Consider the following 21303-nt stretch of genomic DNA (forward strand, 5'->3'; position numbering starts at 1 on the left):
TTTGGTTTGCAGGTAGGCGCTCAATCCACTGACCCACACCAGCTAAGGCTGATTTTTTTTTAATACACACTGTTATGACAGTTGTCACAATACAATTTAACGAACTTGGTTGAATAAAGTTAAAGACAGCTAAGCACTATTAGAGCCATCGTATGAAAAAAAAAATGTAACGGACTTTTTGGTCTATTTAATGTTCTGAGAAATGAGAGCCTGAGTTCTGTGTGTTGTTAGGTCACAATGAGGGAAAATGTTTTGAAAGTGAGTTCCAAGGGCTGTAAAGAGAGAGTTTTTGCTAACGAAAGTAGGCCCTAGGTTACTCGGTTCCTTTGTTGTGATTCTGTTTTGGAGGTTGCAAATCCTAGCTTCTCTAATTTAGTACTGTTTAACTTCTCCATTTTAGTCATGTTTTTCCCCATCTCAGTGAAAATAAATATTCATGTTCCTGGGCTTTTTGGAACAGGGCCTCTTGGAACAGGGCCTCCCTATAAATGTTGATGGTATACCACATTATGTTCACATATTTTCTTGTCTAACTTATAACTGAAAGCTAGAAAGACATATAAATAGGGATCACAAAGTAATCTCTTCCCCTTGATATTTTGTTAAGTTATATAGTAAATGGTAGAAGGATCACTGGGGAGTCACAAACTCCTTTAGACCTAGGTTTGTTTGTAAAATAAAAGGCTAAATCTTTGAATTCACTTATGTGATTGTGAACTATAGCATGTGAATCTTGGATAGGCCCGTTATACTTGAGGAAGTAGCTATCATAGTTAACATCTTTGTGTAACCAATTATGCACTGTTTCATTAGCTAAAACATTTATCTTTTATACCCCTTGAAGATGCAGGGTAGTGAAGATGGTTAAGGTCAAGTGGTTTTTGAAATATGTTGTAGAAAGATCTTGTGCTTGAGTCAGAGAAACCTGGATTTCTGCTACTTATTAGTAACTGTATGCACGTTACTATGGAAACAAGCTTACAGGCGTTATGGAAAAAATGCTTCCATATGTAAAGTGCCTGGAATATCCTTATGAGATATTCATTAATGAATATTAGTACCTTTCTTGTTGCAAAGGACAAGTGAAATGTCTTCTGGAAAACTAATATTGAAAATGTTGGAAAATATTTAAAAAGCTATATAGCTGAGTAAATTCCAAAGTAAGGTGTTAATAAATGGAAAAACATGAAAAAGACTACCGTTCCTACTGTGTAGGACAGTCTTATTTTTATTCTTTATTTAGTTATGCCTGGGTTTGAAGAATTTTTATTAAGTTTCATATTAGATTTATGTGACACTGAAATTCTTTTCATATTGAAAGACTTTTAGAGAGACTATATCCTATTTGAGAGAATCACTTACAATTGGAAATAATCTGATTAGTTTGAATCAAGGCTAATTCTACATGAATTAATAACGTATACGGATAGTTTCTGCTTGAATGGCATCATCAACACTATTCAGTGGATATCTTTGTCTAGATTACAAGCCAGGAGGGAAAAAAAAGCTATGTAGCAAATGATCTAGCACATGATCAGGTAATACCATTTCTTACTTGAAATAATTTACAATTCTAAAAGCCATTTCAAATACCAAACCTTCACTTTATATATGTTTGTTAATTTGTAATATCAGAAAACCTATCTTTTTAAAATATTTCAGTATAAGATTACTACAAAGTAAATGACAAACTGCATTGTTAGTGGATTTGTATTATTTAATTTGTGCTTTTTTAGCTGAATGAGTTTTTCCCCATGTAGTAAAATGTATTTATTCAAAATAGGAGAGGTACAGTACTTTATAATTTCAAGGACATTTTTATATTAAAAATGCTAATTGTTTGGCTTAAATTGGAAAGGGTTTATTTAATACCCCAACAAGGAAATTCATAATCAAGACTAAAATCTTACCCATATTACTATATATTTCTAATTACACATTATTTTAAGCTTGTATATTTTAAATCATGGTTACAGAATTATTGTACAGGAATATATTAAATGTATATACCTTATTATTTGTATTGGACTTTTGGTGTAATTCTCTAATTTCAAAATAGTATCGTGATATGAAACAACAAAACTGTTTTTATTCTGATAAAAAACCAAGCTGTGAACTGAATCTTTCATTGTTGTTGTTGTTTTTTTTTTTTAAAGAACGCACCTCTTACAAGTGTTCAATATCATATAGTTAGGAAATCATTATATTATTAAAACTTGAATTTTTTCTTAAACTATACCCTAATATTTTGAATACATATGTGTTTCAGGACACTTGCAACTAACTTACAAATTGTGATGATATTTTGACTATGAAATTAAAAATAAATGAGATCTTCCAAGTAAATACATTTCCAAATCATATTGTCATTGCACAGTGAAACTGTTCTCTGAAGACTGAAAGTTCTGCTTCTTTGGAAAAGTCAATGATTAGGTCTTTATAAGCAGTTGAGGTTCTGTTCTCCTTCTAAACGTTCTTTTACTAATTTTTCCAAAGAGAAAAGATGCTCGTCTGCTTCTTCTGGCACAAGGTTCCTAATAGAATTTGCAAGTTCAAAAAGGTATTCTGTATTTCTTCCACTTGGACCAGCGGCATTAAAAATTTGTTCAGCAATATCTTCCAGAGGTGCAGGACCAAGATAATTAGGATTATCACATGTTCCAATATATAGCAACACAGTGAATGGTTTTGTAGTGGGATCTTTTGGGTAAAAAATGACTGTTGTGGTCCTGTAGCCTCCTTTCTCTCTGAAGTCAAGGTATGCTTTTACTTCTTCTTCCTTTCCTACTGGCAGTTTGTAAGCAACACCCCATACACAACCCTATTGAAAAATGAAAATAATATATTATTTATGATTTACAAGGCTAAAGCAGGTAAAAGTATGTGTGATCTAAGAAAATATCATGTATATTCTTAGAAATCAATGCAATTTCCTTTACTTAGTGCATTGAAGAGATACATACTACACAATAAAGGAAATCATCTTAAATTCTTCAACATGAAAAAATTATTTCCTTGCACAGCAGGATAATTATCTTTGTTTTTTAAATTTTTGAAAGTATGCATTGTATTTAATGAGATGGAATTGAAAAAAATAATAGGTCTTTATTTGGTCATTAAAACTATAGTTCTAAAAATTTAAATCCATCAGCATTTTACTAATGGTAAAGGGCAGTAGTTTCCAAATTGCTGCATTCGAGTGTTACAGCCACCCTGGAGTTTACCTCAAAGGCTTTCTGGATATGACTGTTGGGGTGCTGGCATGGAGGGTTTGGACACCCCAACCCCCTCCCTACAGCTAGGAGCTGAGCATCACTTATCTTTTCATGTATTACGTATTACTTTTTTTTTTTCAGAAAGGGTTCTATGTTTTAAAAGCTCTGTAGTAAAGTAATAAACTACTTAAGGCCATATTATTTGTTCCTCTCCTCACTGCCTAAACTTTGAAATATCCTTTGTAAATATCTCCACCCAGAATACTACATGACAACCTTTCTTTGTCAAGGGAGCCCAAGAACAAAGTGTCTGTAAAAATAATGTACTTCAGCTGCAAATATTTTTTTTAGTAATAATAAAATATCTGTGGAAAGATGAAAAGCTGATAGAATCAAGATGGCATAGGTAAACACGGCACACACCTGCTACATTAGGCAATGCTACCAAGACAGGGAGTCATAGCAGCTCTAACTAATACAGAGAAACAAACCATATAAAAATTACAAGTAAAATATAGAACAGCCATCACTCAGAACCATCAGAAATCAAGTTCAGTGTAAGTCTGACAAGTACAGAATTAAAGAAATCACATCCATTAAGACTGGTAGTGGGGCAGAGACATGGAATGGGCTGGTCTCACACCCATGTGTGGTGGATAAAAATTCAGGAGGGATATCTTGGGAACAAGGAGTCCCAGACCCATACCAGGTCCCCCAGCCCAAAGTTCTAGTACCAGGAAGATAAGTCTCATAACTTCTACCTGCAAAAACCAGCAGGGATTGAGTGGGTGGGAGAAACTCCTGGAGTCCCAAGCAGTTCTCCTTAAAGAACCTACACAAGGGGCTAGGCTCATTCCCTCTGAGCTCCAGCAACAAGGTAGCAGTTTGAAAGGCACCAGTGGCATACAGGGAGGAACTGAAGTGTCTGGCATCAAGGCAAGAGCTAGGGAACAACTTTGTCCTAGACATAAAGGCAGGCAGAAACCATTGTCCCTTTTCTGAACCCTCCCCACACAGAGCCACAGAGTAAACAGGTCGGTGCCATATCTGAGAGTCCATCAACCTGGCTAACACTGTCTGCCCCGCCCTGGAGATCCCCTGAGATTCCGTTCCCACTCAACTTAAGGGGCCACCCAAGCTGTTAATAGTGACTTTTCCATATGAATGGCTGGTCTTGGCTTATGCTTTACAACTTCCAAAATCCTATCAAACAAGCAACAGCTTGCCTAAGTGAGCCCCCAGCCTCCATACCTCTTGCTGTGTGGCCCCAGGCACTACACTAGCAGCAGCCAGCCTAGATTCACAGCTTGGCTTCACCTGGGGATCTCTAAGCACAGCACAAGTGGCAGCCATCTCAGGTTGTTTTATAGCTCATGCAGGGTGACCCCAGGCAGAACACAGGTGCGGGCTGACCTTGGCCTGCACCACCTGGGAAACCCCAGGGCTTGCACAGCCCAGCCAGTGGACAGCTATAAACCACATCAGAGCACCACCACCCTGCCCCTGCTGATCATCCAAGGAGGGTGGAGGTTGGTGGTCAGTGGTCACAGGCAGTCCTTGCAGCTGACTGGCCTGGGTAAATCCTCCCTTGACCTGAAAACAGCACTCAAGGCTCAACTACAAGAGGAGGGTGTACTCAGACCACACGAAGAGTGCACCTTGAGTACCCAACTTGGGTGATAGGGGAGGTGGTGCCACTGGACTGTACAGGACACCTGCTACATTAGGCAATGCTACCAAGACAGGGAGTCATAGCAGCTCTACCTAATACACGGAAACAAACACAGCGAGGCAGCCAAAATGAGGAGGCAAAGAAACATAGCACAAATGAAAGAACAGATCAAAACTCCAGGAAAAAAACTAAACAAAATGGAGATAAGCAATCTATCAGACGCAGAGTTCAAAACATAAGGATGGTCAAGGAACTTAGTGAGGAACTCAACAGCATAAAAAAGATCCAGTCAGAAATGAAGAATACACTAATGAAATAAAGAACAATTTACGGGGAAATAACAGTACAGTGGATGAAACTGAGAATTAAATCAATGATTTGGAACATAAGGAAACAGAAAACAAGCAATCAGAACAAGAAGAAGAAAAAAGAATACAAAGAAACGAGGATACTATAAGCAGCCTCAGGGGCAACTTCAGGTGTTCAAACATTTACATCATAGGAGTACCAAAAAGAGAAGAGAAAGTAAGAAATTGGAAATCTATTTTAAAAGAATAATGAAATTATTTGGTGACGGAAATAGACATGCAAGTACAGGAAGAATAGTGAGTGCCAAACAAGATGGATACAGAGGCTCACTCCAAGATGCATCATAATTAAAATGCCAAAGGTTAAAGAGAGAATCTTAAAAGCAGAAAGAGAAAAGCAGTTACCTACAGGGAAGTTCTCATAAGACTGTGAGCTGATTTCTCAAAAGAAGCTGTAGGCTAGAAGGGATTGGCAAGAAATAATCAAAGTCATGAAGAGAAGGGACCTACAGCTAAGATTGCTCTACCCTGCAAAGATATTTAGAATTGAAGGGCAGTTAAAGAGCATCCCAGGCAAGAAAAAACTAAAGGTATTTATCATCACCAAACCATTATTCTATGAAATGTTAAAGGAAATTATTTCAGAAAAAGATCAAAACTATGAACAATAAAATGGCAATAAATACATATCTATCAACAATTGAATCTAAAAATCAAACTAAGCAAACAAGAACAGAGACAGAATCATGGATGTGGAGAGTGTTTTGATTGCCAAATGGCAGGTGGGTATGGGGGAATGGCTGAAGAGGTGAGGGGATTAAGAAGTACAAATGTATTTACACAATAGCTATGGGGATGTAAAGTAGAGCATAGGACACAGAGTAGCCAAAGAACTTAACACACATGGCCCATGTACATGAACAACAGTGGGGGAATTGCCGAGGGAATGGAGGATGTTGGGTGGAGGGGGGCAAAGGGAGAAAAATTGGGACAACAGTAATAGCATAACCCATAAAATGTAATTAAAAAATAAAAATATCTGATATAAGCAAGATTTACAGTTTGTAATACATAGTTTCTAGTTTCTTGACAACCTTTACTTATTAAACTTTACATTGCTATTGTCTTCTTGAATGAATTAACATTCTGTAGAAATAGAGTGCCACTTATTAGCTTTTTAGTTAAGAGTTATAGTTACTAGTTTAAAGCCATTTTTATAGATGCTTTTCCTAATGTAAATTATGGAAGCATTTCATAATTTTACCATTAATCATCTGCTGTTACTAGCTGCTGATTTTTGTATATCAAAATCCTTTCTAAAGTTAAATCTTTAACTTTTCAGTATAAAACTTTGAATCTATACCTCAATTAAATGACTGAAAATATTTAAGAAACAGAGAACTATGGAGTAAATAAAACTTTTCTAGTGCTTCAAACCTGTTAAAAAACCTGTTGTGCTATTGATAAATTTAGACAATAAAGAAGGTAATCTTTCCTGCCTGGGAGTTTTGCTGAAAATATTAGACTCCTAGCAAATGTGTGGAGAGCTTTAAGGGTTCCATTTGATTCTTAGTGGTACCTGGGCTGGATCCATTCATGTCAAAGAGGACTACAAAATACTCAATCAATAAACTCATTAAGAAAAATAAATGAGACTACATGCCATTTGCTCTTCTTTTGTTCTTCTACATTCCAACTTTTTCTAACAGGTGAATACAGAGAGGTATTCTAGATCTAGTGCAGTTCAAATCATCTCTAATGACTTAATACAATTTCATTTATTAAAACTGAGAAGCATCTCAACAACTTATATGATTAAAGACTATAAAAAATTTATACCATACCCCAGGATCTTCAACAAGAGTCACAACTCTTCCAGGCTGTTTTAAAAAAAGTAAAAAAAAAAAATAATAATTTTTTTTTGTTGTTGTTTTCTGAATCAAAGTTCATCAACTAACCAAACATTAGCAATTGACATGGAATATTTTAACTTCATTTGCTCATACTAAAAGCTTTTAAACGTTTTACAATAACTTCTAAGGTGAATTAAGTAAAAGAATCCACTTTATCTTGGCCTTTCTAAGCCATTTCCTTCAACTTGTATGTATTAGGTAGATACTATATTGACTTAAATGGATATATTAAAAAACACACCTGTGACTAAGGCTCATCTGAAATGAAAGGCAGAAGGAAGAAGCAGTTATAAATAAAAGTTTTGGTCATTTTTCTCCTTAGGAAAATAATAACACAGAAAGTTTATTAGAGAAGAAAACATGGCACTCCAAGATGGCTTTTTGGGAACATTTTTATAGGGAAGTGGTTCTTAAACTCAAGGTCAAAATTACTTGGAGGGCTTGATAAACACATTGTTTGAGGGCTTGATAAACACATTGTTAGGTCACACTCTGAGAGTTTCTGACCTGAATCATTCCTACCTGGTGCCAAAGGTTATATGTATGTGCATGTTAACATCGTTAGTGAGAATGTTGAGTTGTAAACCACAGTTTTACTTACTTGATGCATATTGTGCAAGGATGATTATTGATATCATCCTTGTTGCTGTTTCCTTCTAGCGTTTGTCTACTTGTGTAGGTAATTTGCTGAAAATGGAATCATGGAATATAAGGGATTTTTGGATTTTGTTTATTTTCCTGTTAGTCTTCTCATACATTTTAATAGTTGCATAATATTCTATAATCAATGAAGTATAAACATTCCTGTGTTTATATTAGGACATATAGATTTGATTTGTTTTCTACTTAAGATAATGCTACAATGAGAATTTATATAGTGGTGTGGGTCATGTGGGTATTGCCATAATACTTACAATTTCCAAGTGAATTAGCTATTTACTGAATATATACTCTGTGTTGTAGAGAAGATAAAACTTTGATTCTTACTTCCAAGAGATACTGTAATTCTGGAATAAGTTCACATGTGAATAGATAGAGAATACTTAATGGCTAAGATGTATGGTATTAAGTGCAATAAGAATTTTGGGTCTTGAGTGGTTAGAATGGAACATAAAATTCTGGCAAAAAGGCACTGCAATTCCGGAGTGAGGGCCTAGAGGCAGAATTCTACCACGTCACGTGTCTGACTTTAGCAAAGGGTCCCCTATGTAGAGAAGATGATTCAGAAAGATAATTGGAGAAATAGGACAGAAGTCAGCTTTGAAAAGCCAAAGAGTGGAGTTGAAATTGGGGGACAGTGGGAAATAAGCTGCTGAAATTTGGGAGAAATAGGAAATATGCAGCTACTCTAGAATATGAGTAGGTGATTGGCATGATAAAAGCAGTGTTTTGGGAAGATCATTGTGGTAAAGTGTATAGTACTGCAGAGTAGAGTGGGAAGGAGGTGGATTCTCAGTAAGAAATGTTAGTGGTCCAGGTGACAAGTTCTGTACTGCACCCTTCTTTGCCTCCCTTTTACATCCGGCCAAGTCACCAATTTTTGATAGCCCTGTCTTCTGATTCTCTTTTGCATCTGGTTCCCCTTCATCCTTCAGTGGCTTTCTGAGGGATCTCACTGCCTGCTTCTAGTTTTGCTCCCCTTCAGTCTGTTCTCTACTTGGGCCTAGAATAACTTTCTGTGCAAAAATTGGGCCATTCCTGTGCTTTGAATTTTTCAGGGTTATATTCTACAGGATAAAAAAGATCCCTTAGCATGACTTAACCACAAACCTAATTTCTTACCACTTTTCTCCTCAAACTGTACCGAATCATTTATAACGTTTACAAACATTTGTATCTTTGGATGTACTGGTCCCAGTGTGGAATGCCCTTTCTTCTTTTATATTTCTGTGATATTCTTCTGCCACATTCTCCATTAAGGCTTGGGTGACTCCCCAGGTGACTGCAACAGTAGCTCTTCTCCTAAACTCTCATCGTATCTTTTATTAATTTCCATTAGAGTACTTACCAAGCATTGTTCTTTGCATAGGTGTCCCCTTATATGTAAGTGCTCAGTAGTAATTGTTGAAAGGAGGAGGAGGGGTAATAAAGTCTTGGATTTAGGTGGTGGCAGTTGAAACAGAAAGCAGATTATATAGAGAGTCCTCTTAAGGGAAAAATTAATGAATCCTTGTTACTGCTATGGATGAAAGACATAGACTGCTGGCAATACTGACATATTTACTAGGAAATATTTTCTAAAACTTGTTTGTCCCTAAAATGTAAATATATGTTATAGAGAAACAATGTAAATTTGTAAATCTACTTAAATGCTTTTTGGGGAGGATTGAGACTGAAGGAGGGGTCTTTCCAGCTGAATGGAATTGGAGGACGTGTCATATGGGTCATGAGGGTGCTTTCCTTGGGTAATGAGTAATGTTTCTGATCTAGAAAAGTTAGAGATTTAGTAAATGTTCATGATTATCTTGTGTTAAAATATTTCCTCTTTTTTGAAATGGAAATTTATATTTTCTCTGATGTAAAAAAATTTTCACATTTAAATAAATCTTTAATTTGATGAGAAATTGCCAGTTTGTTATATATAAATGAGATGCTTGATGAAGCAGTGAAAAATTAAAGTTTAATGAAGCCAGAAAGAAAGCATAAGTTAATAAAGCAAGTAGGTTTGGTATTTTTCCTACAAATAGCACATTGCAGTATGTGGAAATAAGTTTACAGTTTGTTTAATAATATTATCTTTCATACATAATAATGACTAACTTACTAGGAGCATATGTTGCTGTAAAAAACATAGTCCTATATAGCGTCTATGTCATTCTTTTAATTTGCAGGATATTTCTGTAGGCTTTTGCATTCTTGTTTGTCAGACAGTTAATATTTACCTAAGGTTGGTGATCCATTATAATGAAAAATGTGAAGTAAATAATGTTTTTTCCAGTTTTTTTTTTTAAACAGGCTATTATACTTAGAAAATGTTTGGTATTTAGACTTTTCTTTAATTTGCTATGATGGATTATTTAAATAACAGTAGGTGTAAAGGTATTACAGTTAAAAACTATTGCAGTCCCCCCCAACTTTCCTGCTTTATCTTTTAGTAAACATAAGTGAAAAGAGAGATACTGGCTTTTATAGCTCCTTTCTTTTAAAGAACCATGTTATATTGACTTGACAATTTCTTATCAGTCTGTTCTCACAGTGTACATATCTCAATGTACTGAATAGCAAATGTGTACATTTTGGTTGAGACTAGAGTAGTAAAATATGCTATTATAACCTTATTCATAGATATTTAATACTTGGTCATTAAGCCCTGATCTGAGTGACTCGGTTGTGCACTGTCCTGCAAAGTGAAGGGTAAGTTCTGTCAGGCCACATACATGCCTTAGTTGTGAGCTGGTCCCGGGGGCTTGTACTAGAGGCAACTGATTGATGTTTCTCTCTCTCCCTTTCCCTTGTTCTTAAAATGAATAAGTAAATAAAATCTTAAAAAAAATCATTAAAACTGGAGGCTTGGCTAAGGCTTTTCTTTTCAGAATGGCAGTATTAATTGTTCATAGCTGACAACTCAAAAGGCATTTTATTTAACTTGGTTCCTTAAAGTCTTAAATATTATTTTATAAACATTCTTAGAGATACTTTGAAGTTTCTCTGTAAGTGTACAGACCTATAAATGTGCATTTGCTCTAACTCACTCCTCTGTTTTCAAGTCTTCTATTTACCTTAAAGCCAAATTCTTAATCAACTCTAGTTGAGATAGAATGGCTTCTAACTCAGGTTCTTTTTGAGATTTTAATCCCATGTCTCTTATGAGCAGGTGCAAACTACTGTATGGCCTTTCTCTCTTCCTCTTTCCACTACTGCAGGTGTTTCTTTGGAATTGACCCTAATTTCTCTCTACAACAAATTTCTAGCATTTTAGATTTGTGCTTTTGGGCCAGTATTAATCTTTTTAAAAAACAGCAATTGAACTCATATAACTTTCAGAGTATTTTAGAGAACTTAAGCAATAAAAAATGTTAAACTCTTCCAAAAGTTTAAACTAATTAAAACAAGTGTTCGAGTTGTCTGAATAGTTACCCCAAACTAAATATTATTTATGGCTTATTTGTTTTACAGCCAGTACAAGGCTGATTTCCATACGCAGTGAGCTGCGACTAATTTTCTGTACAAATATATTGAGATGGATGTCTTTGGGTGACTGACTGAAAAATGGATCAAAGGACTTACATTTCATATTTGTAATTTAGAGAACCATCGAGAAACATTAAAATAATGGTGGATATAGTAATGGATACTGTGTTACTCAAGTAACAAATTGGGAACTGATTTACTGTAACTTTGCTAGTACAGTACTTGACAACCAAAGTGATCAAAGTAAGCTCTTTAATAACCCGAGTAATTTTGGAAACTAGTTCTTCTCTGACCGCAGGTGTCATAAAATAAGCCTTTGGGAAGACATTAAAGAAAACCCAGAAATAACACACGTTTAAATTCAAACCAGTCAGAATCTGCCAAAATGCAGAAGTGTCAACAAATTTAATTGCCAAAAAGCTGAATTTGCAAGTTGACATTAGTATTTCGACTCCGTGGTGACTCAAATGTTGATATCCCCGCCAGGTTGTTTTTTTTTTTTTTTTTTTTTTTGGCAGAGGTACCCAAGATAGGGGGCCCCTTGGCAGCCTTTCAGCCTTGTGTGAGCTTGTGTGCTTGTCCCTGCGTTTCCTGCCTGCTCAAGAAACTAACCGCTACAGTCTCAAGAGGATATTGAAGGAGTACCCCAGGTTTGGGAGAGGTGGGAGTCCCGTAGCTGAGGAAGACCTTGCACAGATGTAACAACATTATCCCTAACTGACATACTTGGCGCTGGGAAGCTTTAGGGTGTGGGTCCCACAGAGATGGGCCAGCCGGTGGGGAACAGCACACTGGGGACAATAAGTGTAGGGCACTGACTTGTGGCTCACCTTGCCGGGGACTCCACGGTGGTCTGTACTTCCTTGCCAGAAGCGCCTGCTGTAGCCTGTGATGCATCCGACCAGCTTGTCCTGATATGGGAAATCCACCTTCCAGATCAGTGACCCGTAACCAAAAACCCACATTTTTCGCCTGCACCTTCACCAGGACAGTGGCGGGAGTGCCGGCCGGGTCCGCCGCTTGTCCGAGGCGAGTTACCGGCTGAGCAGTGCGCAGGCGCGTTACCTGGTGGCGCAAAATACTCTGGGACTTGAAGTTCGAGGTCCGTTTTCCGGCTCTGTCTTGGTCAACATTATTTTATTTTCTCGCTTAGAAGCATTGATCTTCAGAATGCTAAACAAAGATTCTCCTGCAGCCTCCGTAAACCACATTAACCTTCCTCTGGTGCGCGTGTGCAGAGGACTGCAATACCCACAATCCTTTTCTGGGATTTGTGGCTCTGAGGTTGGAACTGTCTGCTTTTTTTCGAACTGGGGTAGGGTAAGGAGAAGGGAAAGGACAGGAGTCCTGGCTGGTGTCGTCTGGGTACCGAGAAGAGAGATATGTGTGTGGCAGTTAGCACGTAGAAGGACATTTTGTTCGGCTTTGAAAACGGAATTTCTTCTCATGTAACAGCAGCCATAGGAACGCAAGCTGGGAATGCAATCTGTATTTGACTTTATTCACACTTTTAAAAATCATCTGCCTTTCAAATAAAAACAGGAAGTTTATTACAGAAGTTTTATGCTTATGAAAGTTATTAATGCAACGAAGTTTGCTTATGTATTTAAAGTTTACACGCAAAACGACCTTAATTCGTCTTTAGTATTCTCAGTAGCTTTCTTAGAAAAGAGTAGGCAAAGGTTCTCAGCTCATGTAGAGGCGTTGGAAGCTATCTGGGGAACCTCTTGAAATTGTATACAACGTTTGGGCGCTACGTGCATTTTTCTGAGAAGAGATTTTTTAGATTTCATGAGTTTCCCCAACAGGTCAAGGATCCTACAAAATGTTAAAATCTGGTTAGAGCTAATATCACGGCTGTGTTTCTGTGTGTGAAAGTAAAAGAGTTATCAAATGATTGTTCTTTCCTGAGGATTTCTAACTATTTCATGGTCTTTAGCTTTATAAAAAAGACTAAAACACTCAGGTTCAAAGAGTATTACTTGTGCTCTTAAGAAATCACCAGGAAACTTCTACAATGAAAAACTGAATTTAAGAATAACATTGGTTTTATATTTTGTCTTAAGTTGTATTTTTACATTGCCTGAGATGGTTAGTTTCCCTCCACTTCCCCCTCCCCGCCAAACTTTTTTGAAAAATTTCAGACATACAGAAAAATTGGAGGTTAGGGGGTGGAGGGATCTAGTAAAAAGGAGAAAGCACTCAGGGTCATGGAAAAGAGTGTGGTGATTGCAGCGGGGAGGAGGCTATAAGGGGTTAAATGGTAATGGAAAAAATACAAAAAAAATTTAAAAACTTTCAAACATACAGAAAAGTTGGAGGAAAAAAAAAAGCGTAGTGATCTTTCGTATACCCTCAATGGGGATCCAATAACATGTTTGCCACAGTTTTATTTTTTTTCTCTGTATATACTGTTTAATCTAAAATATTTGAGGTAAGTTGTATGTGGTATGATTTTTCACTGCTAAATACTTACAAGAATAAAGACATTATCCTAATAACCACAGTGCCATTCATGATCACATCTAAGGAAATTAACTAATTACATCATCAAATATCTATTTTATATCCTGATTTCCATAATTATCTCAAAATTGCTTTTGTAGTTTTTTTCCCCCACCAATCCAGGATCCATTTGAGGTTTACACATCACATGTGGTTGTACTCTTTTAGTTTAGCACATAGGAAAGTTTTTCTAAAAGGAGATCTTATAAACACTTTATTCATCTTAACTAGTTGGTACTAAGGATTGAAGGGGATGATCCTGCTATTATAGGCCATTACTTTTGACTTCTCCTTCCACTAAGAAGCTCAAAGATATTGCCCAGTTGTGATATTTTTTTCCAGATTATTGACTGTTAATCTAGATCCATTAATATTGTTCCTAATTGTGAGAAAAGTCAGTAAAATTTGGAAAAAGATGCATACCTGTTTTTACTTGAATGTTGTTTTTAATGTCTTTGGAATAGGGTTATTGTTTGTGTCTGTTTTTTCTATGTAGGAAATGTTTTTTTCTTATATTAGATGAATATGCTTATAAATTGCCTTAAAGTGTGTGTGTTTGTGTGCATGTGTTTGTGTAACTTGGATGTAATGAGAAATTAGCATGGTTCAAAAAAGTATAGTTTAACATTTAAGATTCTCCACAGTTTGGCTTCAGTTATCTCTATAATCTCATTTTCCTGTTGTTTTTTGTTTACCTAATCCTCCTTACAAAGTGAAATAATTGTTCCCGTCATCTACCGTCCTTTCCTTTACTCACCCTTGCTTGTTCATTTCTGTGAGTTTGGTTCTGTCTTTCCTTCTGCCCATCGTGAAACCCTCCCTGTCTTTCTCTTAGCCCAGCTCATATCCCTCACTGAATTGAAGTAGTTCTCTCTTTTTTGACTGCCATGGTTCTTTATACTTCTCTTACGGCACTTTGTGCTTTTTTACTTTGAATCACGTGTACTTATCATTTTTATGAGACTGTACATAACGAGATAGAATCATATATTTATATCCTCTCTATTGCTAATCATTTAGTTTGTGCTCAGTAAATAACTGAATAATTAAATTATTTTAAAGATTATATTTATTTATTTTTAGCAAGAGGGGAAGGGAGGGAGAAAGAAAGAAAGGGAGAGAAACATCAATGTATGGTTGCCTTTCACATGCCCCCAACCAGGGAGCTGGCCCACAACCTAGTCATGTGCCCAGGCTCGGAATTGAACTAGTGACCCTTTGGTTCACAGGCCAGCACTCAATCCACTGAGCCACATCAGCCAGGGCTGAATAATTAAATGTTTTGTAATAAATATCTTTACTTTCCTAATAATGGCCTAGTAGATTTGATCAAATTAATCCATTGCTACCTTAGCTGTTTGACTCATTGTACAATCAACTTCTGCAGTTACAGCTTTATATTTAAATGTAAGTTTCAATTTTATATGGGAAGTACTTTGTGCTTGTTTAAAACCTATTCTCTCAAACCTTCCTTTTCTGGATAAATTATTTATAATGTGGTTCTATAAAGTTTTTCCCCTGTATCAGACTAGACATGTTGGTATTTTTTGAATTACCTCCTATGATGATTAGAAAAACTAAGAGGAAGGATGAGATCAGAATGCTACTGAGAGGGACCAGCCCTTGGGAACTAACTATTCTGAGAATCCTGAATCTTAGCCCGACCCACCTCACAGTGAGACTAACCAGAAACTGTCTCTTTGAGAATCATATACTGAGAGTTACATTGTACACTTACTTGAAATAAACTTTTAAGGGAGATGATGAGGAAGAGGGCAATATGCTGTGAAGAAATTTCTGGGCTGATGTAGGAAAAGTGGACACATCTATTTATGATGTTCTTTAAGAGTTTTAATATATTCTGTTCGTGTGACTGTTTTGTCAAAGAAAGAGAACCTGAGTGTTTAGCCCCTTCTGGAAAAGACCACCTGGGGCACGAAAACTAAATTTGCTACTTACCTTTGTTCTTTTTTAAAAATTCTTACCTGAGGATATGTTTTTTGATTTTAGAGAGACAGGAAGAGGGAGATAGAGAGGGAGAGGGAGAGAGAAAGAGAAACATTTATTGGTTGCCTCCCACAGGTGCCCTGACTGGGGATTGAATCTGAAACCTAGGTATGTATCCTGATCACAGATTGAACCATAGTCTTTTTGCTGAATGGGGATGATGCTCTAACCAAATGACCCACCGAACCAAGGTTATCTTTGTTCTTTCCATAAATGTCCCTCATTTCTTTTATAGCCTTATTGAGTTTAGCTTTTTGCTGTAAAGGGCTATAAATTAATTCTTGAGGCTGAGCATTGCTGGTCATTAAATGACCATCTCTGTATGCATTTGGGATTAATTGGAGGCATTTAGCTCTCTCATCAACAGAGTTCTAGTGAGTACATTTCTGTGGGGTATGAGTAGGAGCAGAAGCCTGCAGGAAGGAGCTGCTCAGACAACATTGCCAGAGAAAGAATGATAGAACATTTAAAATTCCTTGATGTGTTTGATAAGAACATTTCAAGGAATTTCAGTTCCCCAGAGAGACTTTCTGGGTTAGAGGCAGAGGCTGAGGCATGACAGGTCTATTTCTTCTTCTCAGGCTCTTCCTCAGCAGTTATGTGTGAGAGATGCGAGATGGGCCCACTTCGTTCTGCTAATCTCTAGGAGTTTAGTGTTATTTTATTGACTCTGGTGTTTTCTTTCTGCCTTGTTTTGTAGACTGGTCAAAAGAATGGATTTTACAGAGGCTTACTCTGACACATGCTCCATGGTTGGACTTGCTGCCAGGGAAGGCAATGTTAAAGTCTTAAGAAAACTGCTCAAAAAGGGACTGAGCGTTGATGTTGCTGATAATAGGGGATGGATGCCAATTCATGAAGCAGCTTATCACAACTCTGTAGAATGTTTGCGGATGTTAATTCATACAGGTAAAGTAAATTCAGGGTGTGGGAGGGTGAGCCTCCTAGCTGGATTAATATCATAAACCAGTGGTAATACATGACCTACTTGTTTGCCTTTCTATAACCATAAAATAACTGCCTGTGCATTATTAAGAATGATAGGATTGCTTGCCTCGGGTTGTATGTGTTCCAACTGGAAATCTATAAATGTTGTCTTTTATACGGAAGTGCTTGTGCCTGACACATTTTTATTATCTGAGCTAGGTTTAAGCATTCGGTAGTTACTGGCCATGGTTATTCTTTTTTCTAAACAAAAGGAGCAGTGTTAACTGATATTGAGAGTGTGAGTATTTTGCTTGAATCAATCTTTTCTTTTTTTGAAATACTTTACAGTGTCCTTAATTTGGGGAATCTTTCCAATTACTTTGACTTTGTATTTGCTGAGCGCAATTAGAAAACCTGATGGACAAGTTCCCGGCTTTTATGGTGCTTTTATTCCTTTCAGGAAAACAGACAGTAAATACCTACACAGTTAACCAAGATAATTTCAAAAGGTAAAAGTGTTGTGGAAAACAGATAAAACAGAGTAATGGGACAAAGAGCCCTCATGTGCTACTGCACATTTCCAAGTTGACTTCTTGCTTGTAACTAGAGATAAGTTATATGGGAGTATTTACAATACAGAAATCAGCCAGTGCTACAAACCAGTGCTGTAACTGGGCTTCCCCCCCTTTTCTGGAGCCAGTTACATGTTTACCAGCACACTACTGAGTGAAGGGCTCAGTAAATGAGTCTAAATGGGAGATTCTGACACTCAGGAGACAGGATGGGAAGAGAATTAATGGTGGTGATTGAGCACTGCTTTGTAATAGTCTTGATTTTCATTATTTACCTAATACATACAAAACTGTTATTGAGGCAATATTATTCTCATTTTATTGGTGAAAAAAACCAAGGCTCAGAGAAGTTGACTTGTCATAGGTCATATAATAAACGAGGATATTTGATTTGAACCCATTTCTCTCTGACTCTACAGCCATGTGTTTTTATTTTTGTTTTTTTCACTGTAGCATGTTTCCAAACATTTTATCAAAGTAAACATTTTCATAATTTGGTTAATTTAAACTGAGGTTGAACTCTGTAATAACCCTCAGTGAAACATTTATGTAGATTTCATTGGTCATGGAAATTCAGATTTCTTCTCTGCATACTTCTCTGTCTACCACCAGGTATAACTACTCGAATTTTAGACTTTGGGGGCCATAGCTTATCAGAATTACTAATTCCTTACTTCATGCATGGGAAAGGAAATGATCCTTACATTATTTTTAGTGTAGTTTTTGTTTAAATTTCTTAATTTATTAATCCTTTTGCAAAAAATCTTCACAATCACCACAGATAAAGTCACTGAAGAATCTTTACTCCTTCTATTGTTTCATCTCCAGCTCACTTTTTGCCAGCACCAACAATAACCTTTGCAGTCATCTTGTTCTTGCCTTCCTTTTGCTGTTTTCTTGAGGTCTTCTTCTTCTCATACTGACTATGTCTTTTTTTTTTTTAGACATTTTATTTATTTATTTATTTATAGAGAAAAGGGAAAGGAGGGAGGAGAGAGGGAGAGAAACATCAATGTGTGGTTGTGTGGTTGCCTCTTGAGCGCCCCCTACTGGGGGGGACTGGCCTGCAACTGAGATACGTTCTCTGACTGGGAATATATCCAGTGACCCTTTGGTTCACAGGCTAGCACTCAGTCCACTCAGCCACACTGTCCAGGGCTCATACTGGCCATGTCTTACTAGTCTGTGTTTAGGTTTATTTCTCTTTGCATAATGTAAAGAATCATAAATCATGCCAAAGCCAGTTATCTTGCTACCATCAAAATGGGTTCTGAATCCAAATACAGAGCTGATATCTGGGGTGGTCTTGTACATCTTGGCTAGTTTTTCCTAGATTTCTGTCTTAAGTACTGTTGCCTTCCCAGGGTGAAGGATGGCAATGACCATTTGTTTTGGCTGAAGTACTCTTTTGGCCATGAACTTTCAGGTGCAGATAGTTATGTGCTGTTTGTTTATGATGGCATCCAGTCTCCAAGAAGCCAGGGAGGAAAAGAGTGGTGTGGGGTTTTTTTGTTTTTGCTTTTGTTCTGTTTTAATGGATGAGGAATGGCAAGGCTAAATTCCTCAAATCATAATACAGGAAATTTGTCATGACTGCTGTTTTTTTAAGTCACATGTTCTAGAAATCTATGACCGTTGAATGTTAGAAAGATTAGAATGTTAGAAAGATATTAGAAAAATAGAATCTATGCCTCACATTTTAAAAGCTTAAATATGTTTTCATAATTTGAAGCTAATTCTATAGCTTGTATTTTATTCACTTTAGCTTTGTTTAAAATATTAGTGCAAAAAAATTTGCTTGTCTTTTTTATGGGAAATTTGGTGTAATAACTGAGATTTCAAGAAACTTACTGTGTTGGAGGACAGAAATAATCTTCAGTGGACGTTAATCATGCCATTCATTATTAAACTTTGCTAACTAAATGTCACTTAAAATCTGGTAATTAATTACAGCATATCACTAACAAATATTTCAATTTGGCAAATATATTAATTCATAGTGCTTTAAAAAAATTCTCACCTGAGGATATGTTTATTGATTTTAGAGAGAGAGGAAGGAGGGGGGACATCAAAGTGAGAGAGAGACTTCAGTTGGTTGCCTCCTATACATGCCCTCTTGTAGGAAACGGAATTGAGCGGGTGGTAGTTGATGGGCCAGTATATGATAGATAAGGTCTCTTTGTTTCCCACATGTTAATTAAGGAGGGCAGTTTATCATTGGAACCTGCAAAACCAATTTATATTTGGTCCTGAAAACTTTCTTAAAATGGTATTTGAGAGACTTTTCCAAATTTGTAACGACTGTGACAGTACATAAATATTATAATTCTATTGAACCTCTTTAAGGGTTGGACCAGCTAGTTTACCCTTGTTTTACTGTTAAGGAACCTGCATCTCAGAGAATTTAAGTAAGCTACCCAAAGGGTAATCTGAATAATGACAGGCAGAGCCAGAAGTGTAGCCCAGATCTTCCAAATCCAAATCCTTTGCTTTTGCTAAACCACATTACCTTCCTAGTACAGTGGTTTTAGAGTTAGGTAAATGTATCTATTTTTTGTAGAGGTAATATCTTTTAATATCTCAATTAAATAGTAGTAAATTGCTTTTAATGTTTTTCATTCCAGGTGAGAAGTGCCTTTTCTTTTCTTTACTTCATGGATAATTACACAGGAGGTTTTGTTTCCCTTTCCTAATATGTGTGTGTGCACATCACTTAGAGTGGCCCCTTGCTGAGGTGGGAATTAAGCATCCATCCTCGAGGGGTAATATCTACTACATAAGTTATTTGGAATTTTTCTGATATTTGGAATATATCTTCTCTTCCATTTATTTATTCACTCATTTTTTATCTGCATGGACTTACGGGTATTTTGTATGTTGGGTGATGATCCAATATAATGCTATTTATTTTATTGCTCACACTGTTCTACCTTAGTCATTGGGTGCTCATATTGGCCCCTGTGTTTCTTTGACATGCCTCCATTGTTTGTTTTTTGAGCACTGTTTAATTTTCTGGACCTACAAGACACTCAAGGCTCATTTTGTATATTCTCTGTGCTGGCCCTAGAATCAGCCATTCTCCTACGAGCCCTTGCTCCTTTTATTGGAGAATGGTATTCAAAACCAACATCTGGACACTGGGTGTGCTCATTTATACTGACATGTTATTGCTTTTAAGTCTTTCAGCGGACAGTGCTAGGAAATATGTATTATAACCCCTGTGTATACACATACCTGTTAGTACTTCTGTACCTATCCATCTGCATGTGTATTAAAGGTAAACACAAGTTCATACTGATATCTCGACTCTAATCCAGTATCATACAGTTCATTGTAGTCTTCCATCTTCCTTTGTAACCTCCCTCTCCAACAGTGATAAACCTGGCTCTTACTATCAATCATCCACTTACTGATTCATGGTCTTATTGTACATATATAGTGGTTTCAGAATTGTTAACCTGTACCCTTATAAGAAACAACTTCACCAAGTAGTCTATAGTGTTTGTATATAGATCCTTTTGTCATTAGCCTTACTCTTCCTATTCATATAACATCATTTTTCAAAGTTACTTAGGCCAATAAATTTTTTCTGCACTCTCTCAGTGTGGTTATGTTGTATCTTATAATCCAGTTAGATGCTTTTGTCAGCTTGTATTCTCTCCTAGAACCCCCCTCTGCTCTCTTCTGGTTGAATCTTAAAGTTTTGTGGACATCTGAATGAAGGTCAGCTTCTGACTAATTTGGGAAACGTTGTTTTATGATATGAACTTTAAAAACGTAACTCCCTAGCTTGTCATTTAGTCCTGTATTCTGTAGTGTGAAGCTTTTATCTTTGAGTACTTATGCTTGCAAGATGTTATTTGAATATTATTATGGCTTGTCTGCCAATTTTATCAATGAGTTATAATGGCAAGAGTTACTTGAAAACAGATGATTATTTTAGTCAGGAGCATTGGTTTTATTTTATTATTTTTTAAAATTTAATTTTCAATTACAGTTACGTTCTATATTATTTTGTATTAGTGTCAGATGTATAGCATTAGAAAATTACAT

The 21303-nt window shown here is 36.5% G+C and overlaps 2 protein-coding genes and 1 pseudogene across 4 annotated transcripts in view; 1 reads left to right on the forward strand and 2 right to left on the reverse strand.

Annotated features, from left to right (window-relative positions):
- ASB3 (ankyrin repeat and SOCS box containing 3) overlaps window positions 1-21303 on the forward strand; it is an 89555-nt gene that overhangs the window by 1618 nt on the left and 66634 nt on the right. For 2 of the 3 annotated variants that reach the window (XM_054575447.1, XM_054575449.1), the window contains exons 1-2: window positions 12359-12523; window positions 16452-16660. In XM_054575447.1, the coding sequence (XP_054431422.1) occupies window positions 16465-16660 (196 nt within the window). In that variant the 5' untranslated portion in view covers window positions 12359-12523; window positions 16452-16464. Of the gene's footprint in view, window positions 1-12358; window positions 12524-16451; window positions 16661-21303 lie in introns of those variants that run through there. The other variant, XM_054575448.1, reaches the window with a different exon arrangement.
- CHAC2 (ChaC glutathione specific gamma-glutamylcyclotransferase 2) lies at window positions 1709-12267 on the reverse strand. The gene is made up of 3 exons (XM_054575452.1): window positions 12070-12267; window positions 7040-7075; window positions 1709-2821 (listed from the first exon to the last, which is right to left on the reverse strand). The coding sequence occupies exons 1-3, from the start codon at window positions 12202-12204 to the stop codon at window positions 2438-2440; spliced, it is 555 nt and encodes a 184-aa protein (XP_054431427.1). The 5' UTR covers window positions 12205-12267; the 3' UTR covers window positions 1709-2437.
- LOC129072062 (40S ribosomal protein S24-like) lies at window positions 18080-18684 on the reverse strand (annotated as a pseudogene).

Source organism: Pteronotus mesoamericanus, unplaced genomic scaffold (genome assembly GCF_021234165.1).
Source record: "Pteronotus mesoamericanus isolate MK-2021 breed Mesoamerican mustached bat unplaced genomic scaffold, CSHL_Meso_final contig_291, whole genome shotgun sequence".
Classification (NCBI taxonomy): domain Eukaryota; kingdom Metazoa; phylum Chordata; class Mammalia; order Chiroptera; family Mormoopidae; genus Pteronotus; species Pteronotus mesoamericanus.